Genomic DNA, 15,624 nt, shown 5'->3' with positions numbered 1-15,624 from the left:
AGACTGGTGCAACCACTGTGTAATAAATCACTGTGGAGATTCTTCAAAAAACTAAAACTAGAAGTTCCATTCAACCATCTATTCCCCTTCTTAGTATCTTCCCAAAAGAATTAAAAGCATCATACCACAATGATATAGACACACCCACGTTTATAGTGGCACAATTTGTAATAGCTAAATCTTGGAAACAGTCCAAATGTCCATCAACCAATGAATGGATAAAGAAGATGTGGAATTTTTATACAATGGAGTACTTTTCAGCCGTAACGAAGGATAAACATGAGACATTTCTAGGTAAATGGATGCACCTTGAGACCATACTCTTAAGTGAAATAAATCAAACACAAATGTGTAAATATTGCATTGTTTCTCTGGTGTGAGAAACTGAAAGTGTAAATATGGACCAAAATGTACAATAGGTATTGTGAAATAAGAAGAAAATGTTCAAATGGGAAGGGGAACAAGGGAGGGGGGAGGGGGATAGGAAAAAGGGAAAAGAAAAAGAGAGATAAGGAAAAAATGCAAACAAAACTTTTGTAAATAAGGCGGGGAAGAGAGGTTGGGGGAGGGTAGGAGAAGGGGAAAAAAGCATCAAGTTATACCATGTACAGGTACAAATTCTCAATGCAATCATTAGGTATATCTAAAATGTGCCAATAAGGGGCTGGGGATTTAGCTCAGCGGCAAAAGCGCCTGCATGGCAAGCGCAAGGTCATGAGTTCGGTTCCTGGTACCGGAGAAAAACCAAAAAAACAAAACAAAACAAAACAAAACAATAAAATGTGCCAATAAACTTAATTATTTAAAAAGTAAAATAATATCCTTGGAATTCTAGTAACAATGATTGTTCAATCTGCTCTAATTATATAATTATGAAATTATTCTCTTAAAACTTACAAATTCCTAAGAGTTAATGTTACTTTAATTAGAGACAAATACAATCACATTACAGAGTATAGGGGCTGGGGATTTAGCTCAGTGGCAAAAGCGCCTGCCTGGCAAGTGCAAGGTCGTGAGTTCGGTTCCCGGTACCGGAGAAAAACCCCCCCAAAAAAAAAACAAACACATTACAGAGTATATAATTTCTCCATTATTAAGTGGTTACCCAGAACAGTAAGTTTTTCCACAGTGAACTGAAACACGACTGGATCAGTAAAGTGTATTCCAAGTATCATAAAAATAGAGATAGTGGATATAAACCAACCTTGATGAGAAGCAGTTGACAGCGAAGATAGGTGGCGGAGAAGTCAGCTACTCCTGCCAATTCAGACTGAAGTTCTCCAAGTCTTTGCAGATCCCTACATTAAATAAAACCCCAAGCCAAACACGAGGTAAGGATAATGTCAACATGAAGATGAAGTCAAAACCATTTTACCATTTTATGCCCTGCAAACTGGTCATAGGTTTTACTGACCACACTAAATACTGGAGTGGTTATAATTCAGTTGGTTCATCACACTTTGACAGTGGTGTAAGCTGATACTCTTCCGGAAAGGAACACTGTTATAAAGCTACATACATAGTAAAAAACTTTCATCTGAAGTTTTATGCTGAGGAGTGATCCTAAGGGAAGTATTCAACAGAAATGAACTGCTTTAAGCCCCATAACAGTCACTGTTGTGTAAACCATGACTGGTGTCACAGGCCTGTAATCCTAGCACTCTGAGAGGTCGAGGCAGGAGGATCACAAGTTTGAGCCCAGCCTGGGCAACTAAGTGACTTAGCAAGACCACTTTGAAAAGAAAAGTTTGTGCTAATATCATTTGGAGAATTTTTTATGCCCACATCTTGTACTCTATTTTGAAGATAACAATATGCAATGTATTAACTATTGTTACTCCCCTATTTTGTTATGAAATATTTTTTTTTCCATAAAATAATAAAAACATTTTAGTTAAATTTAAAAATTATGTTTAATGGACTGCAATTGTAGCTCAGTGGAAAGGCCTGGGGGTCAATCCCGAATACCACCACCAAAAAGAAAAAAACACCTCAGTATCTCCTTAAATATGCAATAGTAGAGGAACTGCTAAATAAATTATGGTAGATTCAGTCAATACACTATACTGCAGTTACTAAAATACAAATTAAAAGGTAAGGTATATGATCTCAACTGAGGAACAAATAGACACTGGAGAAAACACAGTGTGAAATGGTTTTCTAGATAATGACAGTGCAGTGCTGCTCAGTGCCTTCTCCCAACTATGCCATACAACCGAGTTTTTCCTATCAGAAAGCAGTATTTTCAGCCAAGCATGGTGGCACACGCCTGTGATCCCAGCACTCTGGGAGGGTAAGGCAAGATTCTAAGTTTGAGCCCAGCCTGGACAATTTAACAACTTAATGACACTGTCTCAAAATAAAAAAAATTCACCATACATGGTAGTCCGTACCTGTAATCCCAGCAGTTAGGAAGCTGAAGCAGAAGGATACCCATGAGTTCAAGACCAGCCTGGGCGACTATAATGAGTTTAAAGCCAGTCTGAACTGCACAGTAAGACACTATCTCAAAAATCTAAAGTTGAGGCTGGGGATGTAGCTCAGCAGCACAGCACCTGCTCCCTGGCAAGTGCAAGGTCCTGAGTTCCATTCCCAGTACCCAAAAAAAAAGTGTAAAGTTAATTAATTAATTAAATGAAAAATTTTAAAGGCTGAGGGTGTAGTTCAGTGTGAAGGTCCTGGGTTCACTCCCCAATGCCACCAAAAAAGAAAAGAAAAAATATTTTTTCAAAGGTACCGCAGTGGACACTGTTGGTTGCCTAGTGAGTTAGCCACTTCCAATTTCTTCATTACTAACTGAACCCTATTCTGTTCAAAGAAACATGTCTCCAGACTCAATTCCAGGTAGAGCCTGATCCAACAAGGCTAATGAATGTATATCCCTCTGGTGATGTGGCCTAAGTTGGCCTTACCGGTCCAATGGAAGGCCTTACAGTCCATGCTGGAAAACACTGGTTTGCCTCTCTCCTTTGTCTGTCTCTTACTAGACTAGGGAAGAACACTCATGGCTCCACTGCCCCTGCTGGCCACACTATAACTGAATAAGAATTAAATTAAAGGATAAAGCCAATGCTTAGGACAAGACTAATCCAAAGAGACAGACAGTGGGTTCACAATGCTATAAATAAGCTGGGTCATACCATGTCTTCAATCTCTGGTCATGTAAGGAAAAATCTAAGTCCACTGGGGCTGCTATAGCAAAATACCATAGACTCAGTACCTTATACACAATAAAAAACTATTTCTCACAGTTCTGGGGACTAGGAAGTCCACGATCAAAGTGCCTGGAGATTTGGTGTCTGGTGAAGGCTGGCTTCCTCAGAGACAATAGCTTCTCTAGCTTTGTCTTCATATAGTGAAAAGAATGAACAAGTTCCTGTAGGCCTCTGTCATAGGAACTACTCTCATTCATGAGGGCTTTATCCTCATGACTCAGTTACATCTCAAAGGGCTTATTTCCTATTAACATGACCTTGGGGGTTAGAACTCAACATACAAATTTTGGGAGGACATAAACATTTAGATCATAACAGGATATAAATAGCCACTGTAATGCTGGACATGGTGGTATATGCCTGCAATCCCAGTACTCGGGAGGCTGAGGCAGGAAGATCACAGTGAGTTTGAAGCCAGCCTGGGCTAGAAAGTCAGTTCAAGGCCATCTTAAACTGAACGATAAGACCCTGTCTCAAAAAAAAAAAAAAAAAAAAAATAGCCAGTGTAATCTAGTTTTAGATAAGGTTTTCTCTTATCTGGAATCTGAAACATCCTAACTGGATATAAGTATAGACACAATGACTGCAACTGTATTTTGCTGAGTGTGAACAACACAGTAAGATTCCCATCTCAAAAAACAAAAAAAAACTACCTGTGGACAAGAAATTAGAAAGTAGCACACAAAACAGTGCTGGGAGCTGAGATTATTGGTGATTTAAAACATTTAGTTTTTTAATACATAATGCAGATCTAGGCCTAGAATTTAAAAGACCCTACAGCTTACACAACTCCCTTAGTACCCCTTCCTATACCTGTGCCTTTCATCCTCCTACCTTGTACATGTTCACAGAGAAAACCACTATGACAAGTTTCTTTTTAATTCTTCTAGATATGCTGTGTATTAACAAAAAATACTGGTTTGCTTCTTTTTTTTTTTTGAGACAGGGTCTTACTATGCAGTTCAGGCTGGCCTTGAATTCACTTTGTAGCCCAGGCTGGCCTTGAACTCTCAACAATCCTCCTGCCTCAGCCTCCCGAGTGCTAGGATTACAGGCGTGCGCCACTACACCCGGTGGTTTGCTTTTGTTCATTCCATTTTTTTTTTCTTTTTGGCAAGGAGTAGGGTAGTTGTGTGTTACCTAATAATCCATCATAGGCTCGTTCTTTTTTGCAGCAACATCAAAATTCTACATAGAAACAGCAACTGCCAGAAACCTCAAGGTCTGAGTCAGTGGGTAAGTTGATTGTTACAGGCATAATATTCAGGTTTCACAGTAACCTACGCACAAAGATTCCACTGGATTAAGCCACTCTATCTAACCTCACGCTGAGTGGGCAACTTCATAATAATTAGGGAACTTGACCCCAGAAAGAAGATGCCCTGCAAAGGGACACAAGGTGAATTATCCCCAGTCTCACTGAAGAAATCAGTGTCTATGGTATACAGACATCTCTTTTGAGTTGGACAGTCTTGAGTTGGTCCAGGACAGCCTGCTCAGGCATGGGAGCCCAGCACAATGAAAAGCCATAACCTGGATGAGCTAATCACACCTGTGAAGTGCAATTTTGGTGACCAGCTGGTTTCCCCTTCCACTTTTCCCTTACCACTCTTGCAAGAAACACCCAGGAACCATTCTATTTCTGAGGCATTTCCTCTTCAAGAAGATTCTGCCTTCTGTTACAATTATAGAGAACACTGACCTGCTGGTAATGCATTAACTGTTTCTAGGTGTTAGGTTATTCTACTGCCCCTAGATTGCAACAACAGTTAGCTTCACAAAATCCAGATGCAACCTAACCCAATTAGGTGTGGGAAATCTGAACTACTATGCAAAGAAAAATGGCAACTTGCTAGCCCTGGCGAAGATCCTCTGTGTCCCAGTGTTTCTTCTCTGTACCTTTTTTATGCCCACCATCCTCGGGAAGCCTCAGTCTAGACATCCATCAAAAGACAATGAACTCTTCAGCGAGAAGGGTACGAAGAGCACCTTCCATGTGCACTGTACTATGCTAGGTGTTTCTTTTCTTGAGCTCATTTAAACCTTACAATATGAACTGCAATTAATCCCACTCACTGAGCATGAAATTAAAGAGCAGTATTTAAGTGGTTTGCTCAAGGTCACAGAATTAATAAACAGCAAAAACAGGACATGAGCCTAAGTCTGCCTTGACTCAAGTCTTTTTTTAAACACATACCATATTATATCTCATTTATTTGCTGTCAAACTTTCTGTTTATTTACAAAATAGCTCAAATGCACATGAGATAAATCTGACTCAAAGCCAAATACAGCAAAACATTTCTAGGGATGTGATCTGGCAACACAAAAGAGACCTTCACAGAAACACTCACTTTAGTGATTTTTAATCCCTGATGTCAATAAATAGTATTTCTAAAATATCAGAAGTAAACAAGTTTATATATGGTGATTTTTTTTTTTTTAAATTTACACAATAAGCTGATTGTTAATTTACACAATAGTTCATTTCTTAACTCACTGCTACAGACAGCCAAGAAAGACTCTGGATGTATGAACCAAACGCTTATGGCTGCACATTTCTTTCAACCTCTTCCAGGCTCTCCACATCAAAGTCACAACTAATGGCCCTTAGTAGCCTGCTAGAACAAGGAATATTAGAAAGCGCAAAATACAATCGAAGTCCTAGTGACTCTTCAAAACCTATCTTCTGGGCTGGGGATTTAGCTCAGCGGCACAGCACCTGCCCGGCAAGCACAAGGTCATGAGTTTGATCCCTGGTACCAGAAAAACAAAACAACAACCAAAAAAAACCCAAAAAAACCTATCTTCACCCCTGCACCTGGATGACTATAGATTACAATCAAGTATTTCTACTCCTCAATTAGTAGACTAGTGCCCAGACTACAAAACAGGTAGTATTCTTTAAAAACAGTAACAGTTGCACAGCAAAGGGAAGATTTTAACAGATTCACCCATGAAACCCCATTGTTTAGGGGTGGTATATGAAAGAATTCCCAAAGAGAAAAAGTGTATTTCTACTGATCCCGGATAAATGAAGTTCCATCTGTTTCAGACTAAAATGAACTATTTCACTATAAAATTATAACTGTTATCAATCAATTCTAAAGTGATATAGTTCCTGAAACAACAATGTATATTTCCAGTAACAGCACAGACTTACACAAAAATCTAAATTCTGAGAAATCAGAGATCAATCATTATTCTGTGAAAAAGCAGAGAGATGACTACAGGATTTCTTAAATGACAATCCCCTCACTCTCAGTGAATGTAAAACATGCTTACAGTTTTATAATTTGGATTGGATTTACCTGCAAATAGTAAGAGCATGGCCACTGTATTAGAAGAAGCACAGATTTAAATTTTCAAGTGTCCAACGAGTACCTACACAACTGCTATTCTCAAACTGCTCTCACGTGTATCCTTACAAGAAACCACACAACAGTCCTACAATGTAGCTACACAGCACCATTAGCGTACAAATGAGAGTTGATGACCCAAGAGGACTTAATAAAACTAAGACTTGAACTAGTCCTTTGGATTTCAAATCGCATTATACAGTGCTACATGTTTTACTTCGTACAAATTATTAACCCAATGGAAGGCTAGAAAGCCCGATGTTCTAGTCCAGGCCTTTGGTATTCCCCATCCTTCATAAACTCTTCTCCCTTCTTTACTTGGCTACCATTCTTCAAGTCATCACTTACAATCTAAAGGATGAGGTGCCCCCTCTATGCTTCTGAAAAGCCCCAGGCTTACTGTACTGTGGCACATACACACAATTCTGTGTTTCCTGTTTTCCTACCTATCTCTCTCACTAGGCTATAAGAAGCCTGAACTGTTTACTATTTGTTATGCTTTATATCTAGACGTTCCCCACCCCAACCTCATGCACTCATAGGTGGGGCTTCTGAAAGGTTACTGAATCATGGGAGTGCTATAACTAAATTGCTGTTAGGAAGTAGGGTCTGGTCATAAGAGGCAGTGACCTAGAAGGGGATACCTCTTCCCTGGCTCCTTCTTTCTCTCTGCTTCTCGGCTGCCATGACATGAGAATTTAATAGCTAAGACAGAAGTGGGGATATTATGGACTGCAACCTCCAAAAACTGTGAGCTAAATAAACCTTCCCTTCCTTAAGTTTGGGTGTTGGGTATTTTGTCTCAGCAATGAGAAAAAAGTAGAGCCTTATAAAACATCAAATCTATACAGCTAGAGATGAAGTATGCTCAGAAGAAACTGCCATCCATAAGTCTTAAAAGTTCACCCCTGCCAGGGAGATAGCTCAGCGGCACAGTGCCGGCCTGGCAAGTGCAAGGTCCTGAGTTTGATTCCTGGTACCAAAAAAAAGAAAAAAGTTCAATACTGGTTAAGCTATGAAAATGACAGCATTCAACAAATATTTACAGAGCCTCTAAAAAATATCCAGGCTACAGTAGAGAAGGCAATGCAGTTATGTCAAGTTCCAGAAACAAAACCAAACCAAACGTTCTTTTCCAGAGCCCTTACTGAAGGATGGAAGACTCTGCATTGGTAAGACTTGGTTGGGTTAAATGGCTACTTGGACGACAATGAAGGGCAATGAATATTTGAAGTAGGTTTTACACAAACACTAACAAATACACGGCCTGGTCATAATCAGACAATGTTCTGCATGGAACTGCACCTAATATATTACTTTCCAACAACTACAGAAACAGTAATTTATGAAGCACCCCAGAGATGATCTGATCTAATCTTCACTTGATTCAGGAATGACTTTCACTGTTGCTTATCACAAAGTATCAATTTTACAGTCAGACAAAGCTAGATGCAAACCCAGTTTTTGCCACTTTCTACAAATTGCTTCATATTTGAAGTAATATTTGTAAAGCACAGTAGGCCCTCAATAGCTACTGCTCTATCAGGTTTCCTTTCTAGGTTTTTCATCATACTGATCACACTCCTAAGAATACACTCAGGCTAGGAAGACTAGCCAGGCCTTGCCACTGCATTGTAATAGCGGTTTTGCCAGCCGAAGCCCAGCAGCACTACTACCTCATTAGAGACAGCAGCACGAAAGCAACTGACACCAGCAAGTGTTTACTGAGCACCTACTAACAGCCAGCTCTGCAGCTAACGATCAAATTAGCTTCCTTTTATACATTTTGTACTTGTTTTAGTGCCAACACAATACAACTGCCAACAGCGAAACTTGAATGTACATTTAGATGGGTGATTCAGGAAGTACAGCTTATGTTCCTGAGCTAAGGGCCAACAACCTCATTTAGGAGCCTCCAAAATTAAACACTATTGTGAAGAAGAGAACAAACTGTGATTGAGAAATCACTTCAGAAAAGTCATAGAAAGGTCTGAGACCTCGGCTTATGTAGCATGCACTACCCATAGCACGCAGCAAGGTTAGCAAGCTTTCTATAGAAGGTCAGAAAGGAAATATTTAGGCTTTGCAAGCATACCGTCTCTGCAGCAGCTACTCAACTCTGCTGCTGTAAGAGCAAACAATGCTGCTTTTATTAAAGGCAAACGGTTTCAACTGTTTTCATCATTCAGGCTATTTTAATACGGTCTGACAGAGCACAGTAACCGCTATTACAACAGGCGCACAGACCCTGTTGGTTACTCCTCAATTCCTTTTCTCCCCTTCTTCCCCAGGAATAGAGTTGTCAAAGGCTAACTAGGCATGAGTCATAAAAAATAAAGACTGCATTTCCTAGCTTCCTGAGGCTAGACATGGCCGTTTGACTTAAACTCCAGTTATGGGGTGCAAGTAGAACCACTAGAGTGTGCAACTTTGGGGAGGTATCTTTAAAAGGAGGTAAAGGTGGCAATGATGCCCTCCTTTTCTTTTTCCCACAGGCAAGAATATAGAGGGGAGCCAGGTGTGGTGGAGCACGCCTATAATCCCAGCACTCGGGAGGCTGAGGCAGGAAGATCTTTGCAAGTTCGATACCAGCCTGGGCTACAAAGTGAGCTCAAGGCCAGCCTGAACTGCATAGCGAGATCCCGTCTCAAAAAGACAAAAAAAAAAAAAAAAAAAAAAAAAACACAGAGGAGATAGTTAAGGTTTTGGACGGTTAGAAGTTTGCAAAAAAAAAAAAGAAGTTGCTTAATGCAGAAGATGGAGACAAAGACTGTTCCTGGATATAGTTTGGGGATGCAGCTCAGAGATATACTTGCCTGGCATGCACAAGGCCCTGGGTTTAATCTCAAGGATAACGAAAATTTAAAAAAGAATCGGCCTAGACGGGGCATGGTGGTGAACACCTGTAATCCCAGCTATCCAGAAGGGCAAGGAAGGAGGATCACAAATTCAAGGTCAATGTGAGCTAAGCTACCCAGGCTGGGCTCCAACTTGCAATCCTCCTGCCTCAGCCTCCCACAGAGCTGGATTACAGGTGTAACCCAGGCTGGGCTCCAACTAGCAATCCACCATGCCCAGCACAAACAACATTTTCAAAAAATAAGCTCAAATCACAATAGAAAAAAAAAATACAAACACCATAAAACTACATGAGAGTACACGCCAACAGAGTCAGAAGGTAAAGCCTAATAATCAATATCGGAATACAAAGCAATCAGACTAAGCATAATGACCTCTTGACTTACCTGAGAAGGCAGAAACCGTCTTACCTGATGGTGAACTCTAGCAGTTCCTGGGCTCCCTGTGGGTCCAGGTGCTGAAGACTGTATACTCTTTCAAGGCTCTGCTGCAGGAACTGCTGGGATGGATCCTCATGGGGTACGATGTTGGGGGAGACGGCAGATGACACTAGTTTTCTCCCTGGTAACTAAGCAAATATAGTGGGATGACAGTGCCATTCAATTCTGGGACCCATCTTATGATAACACAGAAAAAACAGGAAAACTGTAAAACCCCCAACATCGTACCCCATGACGGGGGCCTGTAAATAACCTTTCTCCTCTCCTCAACTACAGTGGGGAGGCAAGGCAGAGTGGAGTGAGAAGGGACAGAGCATGTGAGAATGCAAACATGGTCTCAGCACAGCCACAGCTGCCAAAAACAAAAAAAGCTGTAATACTATTCTGTTGCTAACCATAGAATGAGAATAAAAATTAATCTTTTTTCTTCCTGACAGGGTCTCAGTACGTAGCCCAGACCAGCCTTAACTCACAGCAAACCTTCGGCCTCAGCCTGCCGAGTGCTAATATAACAGCCATGCACCACCACACCCAGCTGCTGTATTTATATTTCAACTTTTATCTTGCACTTCATAAAAGAGTGATGACTTATTCCAAATAAGTTCACATGCTATAAAAACTCTGCATATGAACCAGGTGAGGTGGCACATGCCTGTAAGTCATACTCCTTGGAGCTGAAGCAAGAGGTTCACAAGTCTGAGGCCAGTCTGAGAAACTTACCCAGAACCTATATCAAAACCAAATGAAAAGGGGTGGACTGTAGCTCAGTGCTCCCTGGGTCCAAGCGCCCATAAGTAGAAAAAAAATTTTTATATAAACATAATTCTTAGGCTGGGCATGGTGGCACACACCTGTAATCCCAGCACTTGGGAAGCTGAGGCAGGAGGATCGCTGCAAGTTCAAGGCCAGCCTGGGCTACAAAGGGAGTTCAAGACCAGCCTGAACCGCATAGTGAGACCCTGTCTCAAAAAGACAAAAATAAATAAATTTCTTATCCTACAATTAAAAAAAGTTATCTTTCAAGAAAGGGATAAAAGCTGGGTGTGGTCACACATGCCTCAATTCCCAACACTCTGGGATTCTGAGGCAGAAGGATTCAAACTGCAAGCTCAGCCTGGCCAACTCAGCAAGACTTTGTCTCAAACTATTAATAAAAGGGCTGGGTATTAGTTCAGTGTGAAGGTCCTGAGTTTGGTCACCAGTACCACAAAAGAAAAAAAAAAAAAAAAGAATGAGGAGTGGAAGAGAGCAGAGATTCCACTTTTCATTTTGTATCCTCTATAAAGTTTAAACCTTCTAACTACACATATATTATTGTAACTAAAATCGTATGCGGTTACCAAAGTAGGGATGAGTTAATACAAATGACTTAGAGGAATGCCCAGAACACAGCATTCCTAAGTATCTGTTATTACTATAATTATAGTCTATTCAGTGACCAGCTGGGGCAGCAACTTAACAAGACCATGTTGCAAAAAGGAAAAGAAAGAAGGAAGAAAGGACACAGAGAAAGAGAGAGAGAGAAAGAGAGAGACAGGAGAATGAAAGAGAGAGAGAGAGAAGAGAATGGGAGGGAAGGAAAAGAAAAAAGAAGTGAAAGTGAAAAAGCACAGACAGTAAAAAACTGAGTTTTCTTAAACTATAAAGGAGGGCTGGGCCAGTGGCACACACCTGTAATCCCAGCACTGAGGGAGGCCAAGGCAAGAGGATCACAAGTTTGAGTCCTGCTTGGGCAACCCAGCAAGCCTGTCTCAAAATAAAACAGAAAAGAGCTGGGGGTTTACCTCAGGGGTAAGCACCTCAGCGTTCAGTGCCCAGTACTGCAGGGAAGGGCTGCGGAGAACAAGTGGGGGTAAGGAAGGCTGTGGCTCAGTGGTACAGCACTTGCCAGGCATGCACAAAGGCTGGGTTACACCCCCAGCACCACAAAAAAAGGAGAAAAAAAGAAAAAGAAATTCAACCTTGTCTTCAGCCAGGTGTGGTGGCACATACCTGTAATCTCAGCTACTTGGGGCACTGAAGCAGGAAGACAGAAATTTCAAGGCCAGCCTGGGCAACTTACTGCCTACCTGACCAAAACAAATGAAAAGGTGTGGGGGTGTCACTCTGTGGTACAATGCTTTTCTAGCATGTGTTAGGCCCGGAGTTCAATCCCCAGTCGTGCCCCCTCCCCAAAATAAAGGGTACAGGAGAAAAACTACAAATGAATGGCTGAGAGAGAACTAAAGAGAGAAAGAATGAATAAATCAGTTTCCAGAGAATATGCAGTCTGGGTTTTGCTATTTAATAAGCACAGAGCATTGAAGATCAAAAAACCCAAAGGCAAGGACAACAGATGTTGCCCACATACCCTCAAAGCAGGAACAAGATGAGAAAGACTGTCTCGGAGGTAGGCATAGTGCCTGAAGGTGTGGTCTGAGAACAATGCCGGCATTGTCGGACAGGTTTTAGCAGCATTGAAAATAAGAACCAAAACTGCAATGTCTGGTGAATGGGTTAAGTAAACTGGGAAGCATAAAGATTGAGCTTGGCCGCCCCCACTTCCACTCCCCAAATTCCCATTAAGGGACTCTGATTTCCTAATAATCAAAGAAATGCAAATTTATATAAGAAAATACATTCTGCCATCCCACTCACAGCCTCAATTACCAAAGGTTTATTTTGTTTCACAGTATTGGGATTCAACCTAGGACTTCCGCACTGAGCTACATCCCAGCACCACCACACCCAGTTTATCAAAGGTTTTTAAAATTAATGCCAGATACTACTGAGAATACTAACAAATATAAATTCTCAGTATACTGCCTACTAAAGTATTTGCATAATCCCATTGGATAATAATGTGGTTCCAGCCATTATAAAAGTTGACTAATTCCACATCAAAAAACAGTCTAAGTAAACTGGGCATGGTGGCACATGCCTGTAATTCCAGCACTTGGAGGCGGAGGCAGGAGGATTGCTGTGAGTTCAAGGCCAGTCTGTGCTACACAGTGAGTTCAAGACCAACCTGAACCACACAGTGAGACCCTGTTCTCAAAAAGGAAAAAAGTAGTCTAATTAAATAACCTAATATCATAAAATCATTTACAATTGTAGATAATCAGCAGTAATCTGATGTCTAAAAAGACTTGTTTACTCGTATTTTACCCTCTTCATAGAATATCACACAATCATTAAAATGATATTTTACTGGACATAGTAGTGCACACCTATAGTCCTAACACTTGGGAGGTTGAGGTAGCAGGATCATGAGGCCAGGCTGGGCCACACAGCCAAGTTCAAAGCCAGCCTAGAAGGCAGAGTGGGACCCTCCTCAAAAACATAAATGTAAGAGAAAAAAATTCAAGTAATATTTAGGTTTGAGATTTAGCTCAAAGTACAGAATGTGCTTAGCATGCACAAGGTCCCAGGTTTGACCCTCTGAACCACCAAAAGTTAAAACCAAAAATAAATACAATAATAATAATAACATTTATAAAGAATTTACAATATCGTACCATAAACTTTTTTTATTGTGAGTACAAGTGGGCCATATAACATATAGCGGTGATGATAACAGTTATCAAATATTTACTGATGAAATAAACTGTTTAACAAAACAGCAAAGTTTTGATCACAAGCTTTTTTTAAAAAAAGAAATACATAAAAATATTAATAGATTACCCCCAGATGCTGGGGCAAACACCAGAATCCCAGCAGCACAGGAGGCTGAGCCCAGGAGTTCAAGACCAGCCTGGGCAACAGGGACAGCCAAACTGCCTTTAAAAAAAAATTTTTTTTTTTTTTTGCTTCATAGGGTTTTAGGCTTTAAATATGAAGTTTCTTCCTTTTACAATTTTGAATTTTCTTTCTAAATATATTAACTTAATTAAAAGATAAATATACATCCACACTTCACTTCCCTATGACAAAGCCTGAAATGCACACTCCTAAAATCCACCCTGTCCTTTCCCCAGGTGGAACACTGATTTTATTCCAATTATCCTCTACCTTTCTGCCTAGATTCAGAATCTTAGACAGCTAGAAACGGTAGCACGGCAGCGGCGGAGGTGCACACCCACAGCCCCCACAACTCAGAGGGCTGGGGAAGGAAGCCGCTTCACACTAGGGGTTTGAGCCCTGCCTGAGCAACATAGAGAGATTCTTGTTTCAAAAAAAACCAGAAACAGCAGAACAGAGGATTAAAAGGATAATGTGGAGCAAGCTGGGCATGGTGGTGCACCCCTGTAATCCCAGCACTCAAGAGGCAGAGGCAGGAGGATCATTGCGAGTTTGAGGCCAGCCTGTGCTACATAAACGAATTTAAGACCAGCCTGCACTACACAGTGAGATCCTGTCTCAAAAAAATAAAAAATAAAAAAACTTTGAGCAGCGCTGAAATGCTTATCTCCAAACTTCTCTTGCACTGGACAGAAATTAAAATTTTAATTTCTTTAAGGTACACTTGGGAGCAATTTCTGGGACATATAGCCAAATACAATTAATAAACAATACAATCCTCCAAGTACCCAGGAAAGTATCTTACCAATACCAAAAGAAGACTTAAAAAATGTTTTAAATTTTTTAGTGTGACAGGACTTCCAGATCTCACAGAACTTCAGAATGTCTTCGGAGATTAGTAATAATAAGACATACTCCCACAAGTCCCTCTCTGATGAGCTCAATTTCAAACAGCAGGTATAGCATACTGTACTTTAGAAGTACGAGTTGTAACATGTATTTTTGTAAGTAAACACTCAGAATTTGGCATCAGTACACCCATTACACAGAGCTTTCACAATGTGAAAGGAAACAAATGGGACATGACAGTCATCTTCACACAACAGCCAGTTATTTGGCTGACACCTGTGTTTCAATAAATATCCCGAAGCCTCACGGAGGAGCTGTCCGAAGCAAAAGGAGCCCTGGGAAGATGTGGACATACTGCTGTAAACGTACTCCCATCACGAGAAAACAATCAAGTCCACAGCATGCTACACAATGCTCTCAATCCCACTGAGCTTGTACAGAGGCAGAGTAATCATGCCTGTGAGCTGAAGGCCTCACCTCCCTCAGGCTGCAGATCAAATTAAAAACAGTGTAAGACATGGGAAAAGGGAACAGGCTTGAAAATCAGAAGTTTCTGGCTCTAAATCCAAGCTCTGCTTTTTTAAAAGTCAAACTCTAAGAACCTCAGTTTCCTCATTTGTAAACTGCAAAGTATGTGCCTTGAAACTGGGCATAGTAGCACATGCCTATAATCCAAACACTCAGAGGCTGAGGCAGGCAAATTCCAAGTTTGGCCCAGCTTGGGCAATTTAGCAACTCAGCAAGACCGTCTCAAACTTTTAAAAGGGCTGGGGATATAGCTCACTGAGAACCATTACCAGTACCAAAGGGGAAAATAAAATCCTCCTTCCAAGTCTGTTTGGGAGATCCACAACAAAATTTAGAAAACATTTAATGAGCTGGGTGTGACATAACCTGCCTGCAATCCTAGGCATTCAAGAAGAAATGCCTACAGTCCCAGGCTAGGACAGGAAAACTGCAAACTCAAGTCCAACCTCGACAATTTAGCAAGACCCTGTCTCAAAAATAAAAATAAGCCAGGTACAGTGGCACATACAGAGACTAAGACACGAGGAGCACATATTCAAGCCCAGCCTGGGCAACTCAATAAGATCTTGTGTTATGACTTGTGTCTAGGTCCCCTCAAAGCCTTATGCAGTCCCAGGTGGGGCTTTTTCAGAGGGGGCTGAATCTACAGTGTGTG

The 15,624-nt window shown here is 40.9% G+C and overlaps 1 protein-coding gene and 1 long non-coding RNA gene across 3 annotated transcripts in view; one reads left to right on the top strand and one right to left on the bottom strand.

The window, feature by feature from the left end:
* Positions 1–15,624, bottom strand: part of Ints4 (integrator complex subunit 4) — a 118,819-nt gene that overhangs the window by 24,048 nt on the left and 79,147 nt on the right. For both annotated transcript variants that reach the window (XM_005379824.2, XM_005379825.2), the window contains exons 14-16: positions 12,223–12,356; positions 9,843–10,000; positions 1,205–1,298 (exon numbers count right to left, since the gene is read on the bottom strand). In XM_005379824.2, the coding sequence (XP_005379881.1) occupies positions 1,205–1,298; positions 9,843–10,000; positions 12,223–12,356 (386 nt within the window). The remainder of the gene's footprint in view (positions 1–1,204; positions 1,299–9,842; positions 10,001–12,222; positions 12,357–15,624) is intronic.
* On the top strand, positions 4,271–9,108 carry LOC106148012. Its single transcript, XR_001233103.1, has 3 exons — positions 4,271–4,451; positions 7,713–7,745; positions 9,069–9,108. It is a non-coding gene; the product is annotated as an uncharacterized LOC106148012 (long non-coding RNA).

Source organism: Chinchilla lanigera, unplaced genomic scaffold, assembly GCF_000276665.1.
Source record: "Chinchilla lanigera isolate Chin_1 unplaced genomic scaffold, ChiLan1.0 scaffold00013, whole genome shotgun sequence".
NCBI lineage: Eukaryota > Metazoa > Chordata > Mammalia > Rodentia > Chinchillidae > Chinchilla > Chinchilla lanigera.
The sequence above is the reverse complement of the archived record's forward strand: the minus strand, read 5'-3'. Positions and strand labels throughout refer to the sequence as shown.